General features: G+C 44.6%; 1 protein-coding gene across 7 annotated transcripts in view; it reads left to right on the top strand.

The window, feature by feature from the left end:
* The window catches only part of TRAK1 (trafficking kinesin protein 1), a 561,749-nt gene that overhangs the window by 264,474 nt on the left and 284,161 nt on the right, over positions 1–13,114 (top strand). For 2 of the 7 annotated variants that reach the window (XM_085631559.1, XM_085631557.1), the window contains exon 1: positions 11,641–11,772. The exons of 4 other annotated variants lie outside the window; for them this stretch is intronic. In XM_085631559.1, the coding sequence (XP_085487685.1) occupies positions 11,769–11,772 (4 nt within the window). In that variant the 5' untranslated portion in view covers positions 11,641–11,768. Of the gene's footprint in view, positions 1–11,634; positions 11,773–13,114 lie in introns of those variants that run through there. One more of the 7 variants, XM_085631565.1, reaches the window with a different exon arrangement.

The following is a 13,114-nucleotide window of genomic DNA, read 5'->3' as shown; positions in this document are numbered from 1 at the left end:
CAAAATGAAAAGCGTATGTAATATATACTCGGTAAAGGGAATTTCTTTCAGGTGCACATTGTCTTGGACAACATAGACACTTGGTATCATTCAAAATGCTGAAAGCTTAATTGAGCCCCTGATTTATCAGCTATCTCTGTGTTGGGCTATATATTTTGCACACAAGGTTGCTTAGATATATGAGTAGAAGATCTGATATTCTAAGAGCATTGATGAGAGGAAAAATCCTCTTACATATTTGTGTAGTGGAGACCTTAAAGGGAGATGCTCCAATCATGTGCTGTCGTGTCGGTCCTCCCATGTATAGAAGTATTGCCTCCTTTAATTTGCAAGCTCTTTAAACATCCCATTCCCCCTATTTTGGCCTCTCTTTCGAAGGGTGCAGGAATATCAATGCAGCATTCTTCCACTCTAAATTACTGATAGCGAAGGCATAGCTAATTTGGTGATATGGGATTACTGTGGTATTACAAATATTCCCCAAGGGCCTCCGGAGAATTGGGAATCACTGTGGGAATCAGGAAGAATTCACCTTAAGTCCATGGTAAATAACTGTTTTTCTGCCCATAGTCACCCGAAGACCTTGCAGGCTTTTAGCTGGCAACATATCTGACTGGGAAAATGATTGGGATTGTGGTATGGTAAACAACCTTCACCACCGTCACCCCGCATGTTGATGCAACGCAGTCGTTAACACGTCTGTGTTGTAACAACGCATACCATTACCCCGCAAGTCGTAACAACGGCTTGCTGAGGGGGGGAGAAGGTGTTGGATTTAAAATTCAACACCTTCCCTACTGTCCTCAAAAACTGGAGTTGGCATAGTAAATTATACTATTCCAACATCCAGCGCCCCTCTCCGCAAGTCGTGGTTACGATTTGCGGGGTAATGGTATGCGTTGTTACAATGCGATCGTGGTTACGACCGCGTTGTAACAACATGCGTGGTGAATGTCTGCGGGAAAAAAAGGCATATTCTTGTGGTATTCCTGCATCTTTTTTATTCCTGATGCAGATGGAAACGTTCTGGCTGCATCGGAAATCAAGCAGGACCCTGTAAAAGAAAAGTAAGAAAACTGAACCGTCAGGGTCTCAACTACATCCTTACAGACAACCTGCACTGGCAATATTCACTCGTAAGAGGTTGACAAATCTTCTACTTCAGCAGTTGGAAACATGATTTTCTAGTTATGCTTAACACCTGGGCCATCACTACCTTTGAATAATATTTGCTATTCGTTTGTCGCCCAGGCATGTATTTACATTGTAGCTCTGATCATCACCAGTATCATAAACACCTATTTGGCATACAATGAATTTCCCTGTTGCCTAAAACAGGCAGTTATCTTCTACTCTTAAAGAAACTACTACATTATAAGACTACTTATTTAGCAACCTATTTCTTTATTGTTGTTAGACCTGGCACCATTGGTGTGGGTCTCCCTTCCATTTTTCGATGTTATCTCCTCAGTTTTTGCTGGTATTAGATGCTCTGGGCGCTGTGCCACTGCCATCCAGTGCCACAGCGTGAATGCTCCCTGTGTAAATATGACATGTGAATTGATATATCCATGATTGGCTTATTTGGTTCACCTGTTAGTCCCTAGTAGCGTGGCCTGTGTGTGCCGAGGGCTGGTAAACCAAATTCTGCTGGTGGGCCTGCAGCGCTGGTTTGCGCCACCCACAGAAGCAGCTTGTAAAGTGTGTCTCAGACCTGCCACTGCAGAGTCTGCGTGCAGTCCAGAACTGCCATCTTGGCTGTGAAGTGCACCCACTTCCCAGCCCCTGAACCTTCCCTTGGCATCATGTGAATCACCCCTATGGTAGGGTGCATTGTATGTGTAAGGTAGGACCTGATCTGATGTGTGTAGCATGTCCTGGTAGTGAATTACACCCAGTTTCGTTTTTCACTACTGTAAGGCTACCTGTACTCCATAGACCAGAATGGGCAGTTTGACTATTACATTCTATAGTCCTAACTGACCCACAGAACATGGTAGAAAACGAAATTAGTATGCCTGAGCTCAGAATATTAAAATGCATCTTTTAGTGAAGTTTATTTTTATATTCTGTGTTTGAAAATACCACATTTAGAAAGTAGGTATTTTCTTGGCTAAGCTTTCCAGTGTGCTCTGCTGTTATGTGTATTGGCTGTCTGGTTTTGGAGGGACAGGGCAGGCTGAGTCAGACCTGGGTTGAATAGAGAGATCTGCATTGTATGGGGAGGGGTAGCTCCTTGACCTGAATAGGGCTGTGCCTGGCAAGGTGAATGCTGGCTCCACCTCCCACTGTGCGTCTGATGGCAGACCCCCTCTTTCTGAAAGGAAGGATGCAGCCTGGTAAACAAAGTGCTCCAGGACTGGGCAGAACTGGTTCTGGCTGGGTTCAGTGACTTGTAGCTTCTGAGAACAAAGACTTTTGGGGTATAATTATCTGTGCTGAAACCCCTACAATTGGTATTGCTCCTTGACAACAAGAAGAACCTCTGTCCGTGTAACTGAAGGAATCTGCAGGAGGTGACTGCCCTTGTGCATGTGTGTTGTTTCTTGGATTGGCCTGCAGTGGTTACTACTGGACTTGGAAGAAGAGGAAAAGGACTTTGAAGGAACTTTTATTTTATCTTGCTACAGCAATCACCCAAGGGCTAGAAGAGAGCTAGCCTCCTGCTGGAGTCTCAGGCACATCAGACTCCACCACCAGCCTCCTGTTTCCTCCCAGCGAGGATTTCTATCTGCAGGTGAGGCTCCTGTGAGTTCCAGGGTCTCTAGTTCTACTGTGGAGAAGAGAGTGCTGAAATCGTCGCTAATGCCCGTTTGCAAGCCGCCGCAGCTGAAGCGCGTACGAAAAATCATCGCGCTGCTGCCGCTGAGTACTTGCTACCGGAGATCATCGCATCACAAGTTTGCGGGCTGCCAAAGGCTCGCTAACCCGAAGATCATCGCATCGCATGTTTGCAGGCCTCCAAGTGCTCGCTAACCAAAGATCATCGCATCGAGTTCATCGCTTCCCGACATCGCAGCGCGGACGCCTGGCGTCCGCCATTTTCATCGCAACGCACCTGGAGCGCCATTTCTTCTCATCGCAACAGGGTCGCACACGCAACAGGCTCGTCGCATCATCCTCCCTTGCGGCAAGGATTTCTACGAATCGCCTGCTTAGCGTGGAGAAGTTTGTCGCTTTGTCCTGCACACAGATCAGCGCATCATCCTCCCTTGCGGCAAGGATTCAACACATTGCTGGTCTCGCGTGAGGAAAATCATCGCTACAGCTCCTTAGCGACATTTTGGTTGTTTTGCTACAGAATCCAGGTACTTTGTAAGTAAAAGGGTCGCAGAGACCACTGCTTTGAACTGAACTCCTCTTTGCACACTGAACTATTTTTGCAGCTTTTCAAGAGTAACCCTATTTTTCTAGTATTGTGGATTTTGACTTATCGGTCTTGTGTTAAGTCTATATATAAAGATACTTGTTTTTATAACTACTTGTGTGGTGTCCCTTTGTAGTGTTTCTCACTGGGTTACTGTGTATGGTCATAAATGCTTCACACACTGCCTCTGAGATAAGCCTAGCTGCTCGTGCTACGTTACCACAGGGTTGAGCAGGGGTTATCAAAGGGTGTAGCCCGCTTACTCTGACATGGGAAGAAGGGTCCCTACTTGGACAGTGGCCAGCCATTGCCAACTAGAGACCCCCATTACTAACAATTGTTATTACAGCTTTCTTGAAGGAAGTGGGCAGTAGGAAGTGCAACATCTTAAAGCATAACTTTTAACTTGGATTTAAGCCATCCCACTGCATATTGACACCACTATCTTAATTATTAGGCAGATTGGTTTTCAATTTAAAATGGTGATATGTTTGTATCCATTGACACCATTTATCACTGATTTCTCCTTGATTGCTTCAGAAAACGGCAGGGTGTTGAGAACAAATCCATTCAGTGGGTTTCCATGTTTCTACATTGCTGTAACTATCTTTTAAAACTTGGCTCTTTTTTTATTTACTACAGCATTTAATTTTGTTGGACCAGAGAGATCATTCTTGTCTCTGATTCATTTTAATGTTGATATCTCATAGATACTCTTATCAAAACTTCAACTGTAAACTGTATGGAAAGAAATTACATTTTTCTATGCCTTTTACTCAGATATATCATTTCAGTAATAGATTAATGCTATTGTCAAGAGTTCCAACCATCAGCTTCAGATAATTCAGAGCTGAAAACTAAATCCTATTGCTCTTATCATGGCATCTGCAATCTCAATTCTTCTACTTAATCAAAAACTTGTAATCCATATACCATGTGGAAAAGCAACTACTGCTAGAATTAAAAATCTATATTTAATGCACAGTGGCTTAAAAAGGAAGTTGGTCCCTGCAGAACCTCACACACAAAAAGAATATGACGGGCAAGACTTCAGCAGACTATCCGCCCATCACCTTTTTAGGTTTTAGTGTGATGCCCTAAATGTGACGGCCATAGCCAGATATAGTCTCATGCTTGTTGTGCGACAGAACCAACCAAGCTGTGCCAAAGTGATGATGCCCAGATAGGCTAAATGTGATCTCTGGTTGCTTGTGTTCTTTTTTATTTTTCTCTTTTAGATATGTCTTTATTGGCATTTTCAACATTAAAACAATTTACATGTACAGACGTAGGTAAGGTATCTGTCAATAAGTGGCCCAATAAGTCACAATAACAATAGTTGACACTCTCCAGGGCGTAACAGAAATGGCAGTTAATCTGCAGTCAACCAAAATGGATGGAAGTACAATCCACAATCGTAAGGTACCGCATAAATATCCTCTGTACTTTTTATCTATGTGTACTCTAGGCAGTCACAAACATCCATTAATCATATAAACCTATCAATGAAATAGTAATAAAACAATCTGCCACTAACTCTGGGAAACTCTGTTATGATGTCTCGCCTAGTGGCCCGACTCCCTGTAATATGGCATGTGGCTGTCTCTGCAGGGGTGGAAACATGCAGTTTTAAATACCAGATACATGTGGGTCAATGAGGGAGGGGGGAAGAGGTTAAGCCCCTAACAGGCAGTGCACACCCAGACACCACCCTCAGAGCCCCCCCAGGTCCAGAGCAATCATCCCCCACCTCTCCTGCAGCCTCTGCACCACTTCCTGAGTGTACTAAATGCTGGGCCTTCCAGGCGCTCAACACTTCTGTCCATAGGTCTGCCAAAGGGAGTCAACAGATCCCTCGGGCATTCTCCCTATGCAACGCCCTTCGTTCTGCCTTGACCCATATGTCCACATTACTTTCCCAGGCTGCCACTGTAGGGCCTGTCATTGTCTTCTATGTTAGTGCTATCTGTCTTCTCGCTAGGGCCAAAGCTAAATCTGCAAACCTGTTACCCTCTTTCCTTGCCTTTGGTCTGGGAAACAGTACCAAGAGGCAAACCTCCCCTGTGTGGGGAAGTGTGTGGGCCAGAGTCCTATTGATCAGAGTCAACAGTGCCCCCCAAAACACCTTAAGGTGCGCACATCCACAAGTCATGTGGGCAAACCCTACGTCACATAGTCCACATCTAGGGCAGCCACAAACTTCTCCTCCATGCATAATAGTTAGCCTATGAGGTATCAAGTAGACCATGTGTATATAATTAAATTGAATGGTCTTAATGTTGGTGTTTCTAGACACCTGTTTTGGGCTCCCCAAGACCCGGGTCTATTCCTTATCCAGTAGATCTCTTCCAATTATCGCCCCCCCCCCACTTCTCTTGCGTCCGGACTAGATGCCTTTTCACCATTTCTAACAATGCTCTAAAGAGCCACTTCACTAAATCTGGCTGCCCCTAACGTTACCAACACCAGGAGGACCCCGAGCATTGGTGGTTCCTGCCGGCCGTTCCGCCACAGGTCCCTGAACATTCTTGTCATCGAGTGGTAAGTCAGGAATTGTCTATGAGGTAAATCATATTGAGATAGAAAGTTGTCCAAAGGGATCAGTGTTCCCTGGTGAAAGCAATCTCCCACTGTGGTGATCCCAGCAGTCATCCATTCTGACAGCTTTGGCCAACGGGATACCATGCGGAAGCCCATTTGGGGCAAGTCTGGTGCGTTGGGTGAACTCCAGCCGTACGTCGGAGACACCTCCTCCAGCTGGTTGCTTGTCTTCTTGTCTACTGGAGACATAGCATGGTATTTCAGGCTAGACTGTTGGAGCAGAGTTCAGAGTTTAGTCTGAGTTTCATATGGCCTGTCTCAATGTTGAACTTTAATGCAGGCCAAGTAATTACCATTGGCCGGAGTCAGTACCACTTAACAAACTTCTTCAACATAATAAAAAATATATACTTATGAGACAACAAAAAGAAACCCGTTTTGAAGCCCTGTGAACCCCATTGAATTTATCAAATGTACTCCTCTTAATATTTGAATATTCTGTGTTTCATCGTTCTTGGAGTAGAGGGGAGGGTTTTCAATTTGCCTTTGCTGCAGCTGTTTGACTGTCCTGTGGGGCAGGTATAATGGGACATGATGGCATTCCTGGAGGAATCTTCTGTCTAGCGTTTGATGGAACATTTTTTTAACACTGCAGGACATGTTCTCCAAGGATCTGAGGGCATGATTTGCCAAATCACTTCTACCCATGATATGCAGGTGATTATTGGATACTGCCCCCCTGTTCAACTCTGCTAAGCTGAAATTGGTGAAACACCCAGATTAATCTCTAATTGAAATCTTATTTTGGCGATACTCAGTGGAACAAGGGATTTACTAAACCTTCAAGATGGCCGGCATTGGAGCTTTTTCTTTTACGAATTCGTCAAAACAATGATATACATGGATTTGAATTCAAAGATACCAAGGTTAAAATGGCAGCCTATGCGGATAATGTTTTACTTTTTATTTCACAACCTCAAACCTCGCTACCTGCATTCTTACAAGAGGTTGATTCCTTTGCAGCTGTGTCTGGTTATAAACTAAATAGAGACAAATGTGAAACATTACCCTTAACAAAATATACTTTCAGAGAAGACTTTCTTGTCTTTGGTTTTGCATGGAGTCCCCAGCAAATTAAATATTTAGGTTTACATTTTTCCCCCTCTATTTCAGGCACAGTTTCCTGCTGTATGGAAAAATGTCCACAGAAATTATCTTCCCTCTCCACCAGATGGCACCCTTTGTATTTGTCTTGGTGGGGCCGACTAGATACTATAAAATTGATGATGTCCCCTATACTCCTCTTTACAATTTCTAACATTCCAGTTTCTATTTCCCAATTTTTTTTTACAAAAATTAATTCTATATTATCCTCTTTTTTATGGAGCAATAAAAAGTCTTGTTTGGCTTTATCAAAATGAATCCGTCCAAAGTCGGAGGGTGGTGTTAATTTTCCTAAGTTTCCTATATATCACAAATCTTTTTTACTCCGCCAGGCATCTAGATGGTTAGTGGATTCCACCATACAATCCCCTCTCTGGTGTCACAGCTCGGACCTCCCGCGCGGCGCGGGTGAAGCGCGCGCGGGGCGTAGGACTACACGTCCCAGCATGCCGAGCGGAAGGCGAGAGCACGGGTCCTATATAGGCCCCGCCTTCCTTCGCTCCGGCGCTTGTCAACCGCCATACGGATGTAAACGAGCCAGAAACGCTGCTCGTGTTCTACAACTTCTTTTGCGCCACCCGCATCTTTGCCTCAATTATTGGCCGAGCGCCGCGAGGGGAGAAGGCGCGCTCCAACGCTCAGCCGTTCCCAAAACACCGCCGGAACTCCTTGGCGCTCCCGCGGCCCTGAGGCTCCGTTACGGATCAACCGCGCCCTGCAACGCCAAGAACGCCATAGGAGCATTAACCCGGAGCCAGCACTGCTGATCGTCAGCCACCCACCATCCCGGAGCAACGTGGGCTGACCCTCAGCCTCCTTATAACCCCTTGTCTTAGGAGCACCCACATCCCTACCTTCTCAGGCACAAAAGCAGGGACGTCTTAACTGGACGCCGCGTTAGACTTTGGGGGGTTGTGGTGCGACACTTATCACCCCTTATTCTGCCTTCCTGCTGTAGTACCCCAGTTAGGTGCAATAGCTTGTTCCTCAGCGGCTTATGCAAGGAGCGCCAGGAACAGACCTGCGTCGCCTTGGGGAAACCTCATCCCTCCCGCTTGGAGCCGCTTGAAAGGCTCGGAGAGCGCCCAGGACCACTATCACTATGCGCTTGGAGACGCTTGAAAGGCTTGGAGAGCGGCATAGACCCTAGAAAACGCCCTGGGACACCTCGCTGGACATGTAAGTACTGCTCTAGACATTTGACTCGGCGCTATCTATCTTGTGTTGTGGTGCTCACTTACTGGACCCCGGCTATCACGCTCTGCTCTCTCTTTACAGGGTTGCTAGGACTACGCTTCTGGCGTGAGGTTACCTTCAGCCGTTCCACCCCCGAGGGTTCCGTCCTTACCCCTTCTCCCAGGGTCCCTTCCGTTCCTTTTCCCCCTTTAGGTGGTGTTCCACACCAGACGTCCTAGTTAAAGGTCGGCGGGCAACACCACATAGGGGGAGGGGGTTACCAGCATAGCTCCCGCTGTATCCGGCTTCCGAGGTGAGTGGTTCTCAAACCTCGTATTAAACAGAACCTGACATCTGGGCTGAACTTGAACGGTCTTTTATATCCCCTTTTTCTTTTCAAGAATATTTATCCTTTTCCCGTAAACCACTATCTGCGTCTACTCCCATACTTAAACATACATCAAAAATTTTAAGTCCCAAAATCCCGTTGAGACCTATGGATTGGACCTCCTTCTCCAACTCCACAATATGGCACAACAACATGATTTTGATTTGTGATAAACCCTTATATTGGAAACCTTGGAGGAACAAAGGTCTAATATGGATACATCAATTATACATAGAAAATGAGATCATGCCTTTTTCGCAAGCTAGTAGACTTTTTGATTTACCCAAATCTTATCTCCCTAAATATATCCTGTTGAAACAGGCCATTTTAGACGCTTATGATAAATACACATTATTAGACTCTTTCAATGCTCCTGCATCTTCCTCATGTACAAAAATGTACATACTCTCTTACGTCTTGATCCCAAAGCTTCTGTTATTTACGACTACCTATAAACTCCAGCCATACCTCGAGAAAAAACTATGGTGGAATTATCGTGGGAACACGATTTAGAGGTTTGCTGGCCCACGGCATTATGGAATAAGATATGGACTAAAATTAGAAAGTCTTCTAGAGCAGCTAACACCACTCAGACACTTTTTTTTGTTTATAACAGACTTTTACTTTCTCCGATTTCTCTGTAGATACAAGATAAACTGCACTCCCAGGTACTTGTTGGACGCGTCTTTGCCCTCACGCAGACTTACATAACCTATTATTTACATGTCCGCTTGTTCATACTTTTTGGGGTAAGGTCTGGACCCAAATCAATTTAATTTTTGGTTCCAATTATCCTTTCTCTATTTCTCTTATTTTTTTAAGGAACTTGTCCCCTATTTGGGCGAAATTCAACTCTATTACAAACATCATAGATTTGTTGATAGCGGTGGCTTTCCAGCAAATAACCAAAAATTGGAAATATTTTTCCAAATTGTCATATCAGACTTGGTGGTACGCTGTGTGCTATAACCATAGATTAGATATCTACCACTTTTGTATATCCCATTAACATGGCAACGAAACGTCTAAAATGATGGTTACCCATTACATTGTTTCTTGATGCTAGTGCTAAACGTTCTTTCTCTCTCTATCCAATCTAGCAAGAAGTCCCTAAACCTCCTTGACTTTCCTCAAGTTATTGTTATAGCAATTAGTTATTATATAGTTTGTATTATCATTTGTATATAAATAATAATTGTTTTCTTTGCATTGATTACCTTGCACACCCTTGACTTCTTTTCTCTTCTTTAAGATGTACTACCATGTTTTACACTCATAATATTTTGTTTCTGAATTTTCTCCTCATGTATGAAATGCTTTGTTGTTTTTTATTATCTTTTATATTGTTATTCTGACCTCTCTCAATAAACTTCATTTTGAACTTAAGAAGGCCGGCATCACGTTTTTGCCATGAAGGCAAGCGGACACTTGATTGCTCAGCTTTTCATTTTGTTGTTCCGGATGAAAGTTGTCAAAAGGTATTTTATGGATTCAAAGGATTGTTTGGATAATTGAAACACCACTTATACATCAGTGATTAACCGCCATTGGGTAGGTCCTACAGGACAGTCTGTGGTTAGTCTTGGTATAGCTGCAGTGGGAGTAAACATAGAAAAGAGAGCTTCTCTGATAAGAGCATGTTTATAGTAGGGAGGCAAATTTTGGGGCGAGGGTTACTTCATTATTTTTCTTGCTCAGCTTTCACTTTTTTAAATACTTTTTGGGTGCTCATATTGGCAATAAAATTATGAAGGTTTTTTCAGCAATAAGAAAAAATCAATGGAATAAAGAGGCTAGTGGGCTAATGATTTAAAGAGCTGGGGCTGGTAGGGAAGATTTTTTTGTGGTAACCTGCATACATTTTGCAAATTGTAGGGGTAATGAGTGTATTAGTGGCTGCATTATTTTGGGCATGGTTTTCATTATTTTATTTTCATCTCCTTTAGGCCAAACGTTCTGCAGCTTGCATGTGTCACATATGAGGCAAACAGTGTTGCCTTGTTGATGACTCTTACGAGCCAAGACTCTTAACCTCAGTGGACGTGTATTTCTGTTGTATGTATATCCAGTTTCATGCAATATTGGTCCAGGAATTGTTTAAAGCGCATAATTACATGGAGTTGGTAGTAAAAGAAAGTTCTTGGGGTGAGAACTCTCGAAATCTTGAGAACCCTGCTGCAAAGGTGCATCAGATTTTCTAGTTTTTCTCAAGTCACTTACTGGTTACTCGCTAAGATAGCGCCCTGGGCGGAGAGAAGTTTGGCACCCTTGCTGATGCTAGTTAATACAATGAGGAGGCAGGAGGCCCCTTTTGTGTTTTCTGGTCTGTCCCTGGCTGAGCTGTGAATGGTCCCTGAATATAAACATCTCCCTACCTCCTCCATTGCACTTAAAAAACGCCCATAGCGTAACAGCCTCACACTGATGAGGGTGTTGTTGGTGTGTGTCGGCGGGGGGAGAGAAGGTGAGTTGAAGGCAGGGTGGAAAGGTGAAGGCGGGTCAAAGAATGTCTCTAATAGGGTGAAAAACATCACCTATGTGGTATGATAATGAAAGACCACTTTAAACTGTCAAATCTGACAGAAACGAGCACTCAGGAGCGCGGACAAGGCTGGAGAAAGATGACAGGGCGCTGCCGTTTGCATTACCCTAAATTACACCGCTCCAGGAGCCTCTCAGGAGAGTGGCGCCCTGGGCCTGCGCCCAGTTAGCCCATGCCAAAAGCTGGCCCTGGTTACTGGAATATGCCCAGAGTTGTTATTCGACATCCAGTATTTTAAAGAAATCTTACAATTGTCCAAAGAACATCCTTTAAAGTCCCCACAACCTTTCCTTTTAATGAATTGGTAAAGGGGCATCTTCTGAGGTTCAAATGTTGCCTCCGCTGCCCGCGTGCCGGGCTGGTACCGCTTTAAAGGGCAGCCATATTTAGGCGAACCGAAATGGTCCCTCGGCAGATCGGGCTTGATTCAGTCTATGTTTAGTCCGGAAATTCAAAGCTTGGAGCTGCAGCCGCCCTCGGAGCTCTGCCCAGCGCGGCCATGTGTTCGTGCCGGCTGCAGGACAGACGCCGCAAGCCCCAGACGGCTCGGAGAATGTGACCATTGGAGAAGGGAACCGAGGCGCGCGAACATGAGTGAGTGAAACGTTCCATGGAAACCCATGTTGTGTGTGACCTCGAATGTCCGTGGACCGGGTCCTTCCTTTCCCGGTTACGTGCAGTGACGATATCGGCCATTAGCCGGGCTCCTGACCCGGCAGGACGAGCGCTCAGCCCTTCCTACTACTTATAGCGTGTTTTTATCGTCTGTGGATCTGCTTCCACTTGCTTTTTATATAAAATGTAAACGAAATATGCCCTTGGCCTTATCCATAGTTTGCCTGCTCGTTTTACCCAACGAACACTGGATTTCAATTAAGCACGCGTTTCTGTAGCTTAACGCTTCCTGCTGCAGGCGGACTGTATCGGTTCTAACGACAGTGCTGGGCACTGCCGGCTACTGTGGGCCAAGACAGAGGCCTGGTGGAGGCGTGGCTCCCGGGTTGTGAGAGTAGCAGTGATTGGATATTCACCTTGTAAATGCAGCCCCTGCGGCTCGTGGCATGCCGCAGCGCTACACTACTCGGTCTTTATTTGTTATGCTTTCTTGTTGGTGCAGCTTCTCTTTGCCCATTTTGATTGTAGTACCAGTCTGAAACACTAGAGGCGTCTCCTTCTAAGTAAATGTTTGTGGTGGGGGCATTACTTAAAGTTAGATTCTCCCAGGGCTGAGAAAGGCGGACAGTTTACTTATTTATTTGTGTTTTTATATAGCGCGAACTTTACCCAGAGGTGTCATCAGAGCGAAGTCAATGACATAAGGAATGCGAGTAGCATAGAAGTAGGTAAACGATTTATAGGTACTCCTGGCGAAAGTTACAGCTTAACAAGTGACTAATACATTCAATATTATAAAAGGCGAAAAGGTGGCGCGAATAGGGTAAATTGCAAATGAGATAAGTTGCAAATTAACAAGTTACACATACATTAAAGCTTATAAAATACGAAAAGATGGTGTGAATATGGTAATACAAGTACAGAATACATATTTACAAAATTGAGCTCTCGTGAGTTAGTGCGCTCACATGTGCAACTCGCTACCCCCTTACTGCAACTCCCAAGGAGAGAGACAAAACCATTACTGTGGTTTAACAAAGGGCGTAGCCTTTTATTCACATAGCATCACTGAGAAACTATAGCCACAATTAAGCACATTGTTATGCAAATACAGGACTTAAGTACACATTGTTATGAGAATACAGGACATAAGATCAGCAAAGACATACATTATCGTTAGGAGAATGTATGACATCAGGTCAGCAAAACCATCCAAAGATACAGAGGTGTCTCCACCTTCATTCACAGCTGAACAATTCAGGATGGAAAGTGGCAGAAGGCTCCTTTCCTTATCCCTCGCCCACTCCCTCCACCAAGGGCA

Source organism: Triturus cristatus, chromosome 10 (genome assembly GCF_964204655.1).
Source record: "Triturus cristatus chromosome 10, aTriCri1.1, whole genome shotgun sequence".
NCBI classification, from domain to species: Eukaryota; Metazoa; Chordata; class Amphibia; order Caudata; family Salamandridae; genus Triturus; species Triturus cristatus.
This window is presented reverse-complemented; position numbering and strand designations above follow the sequence as displayed.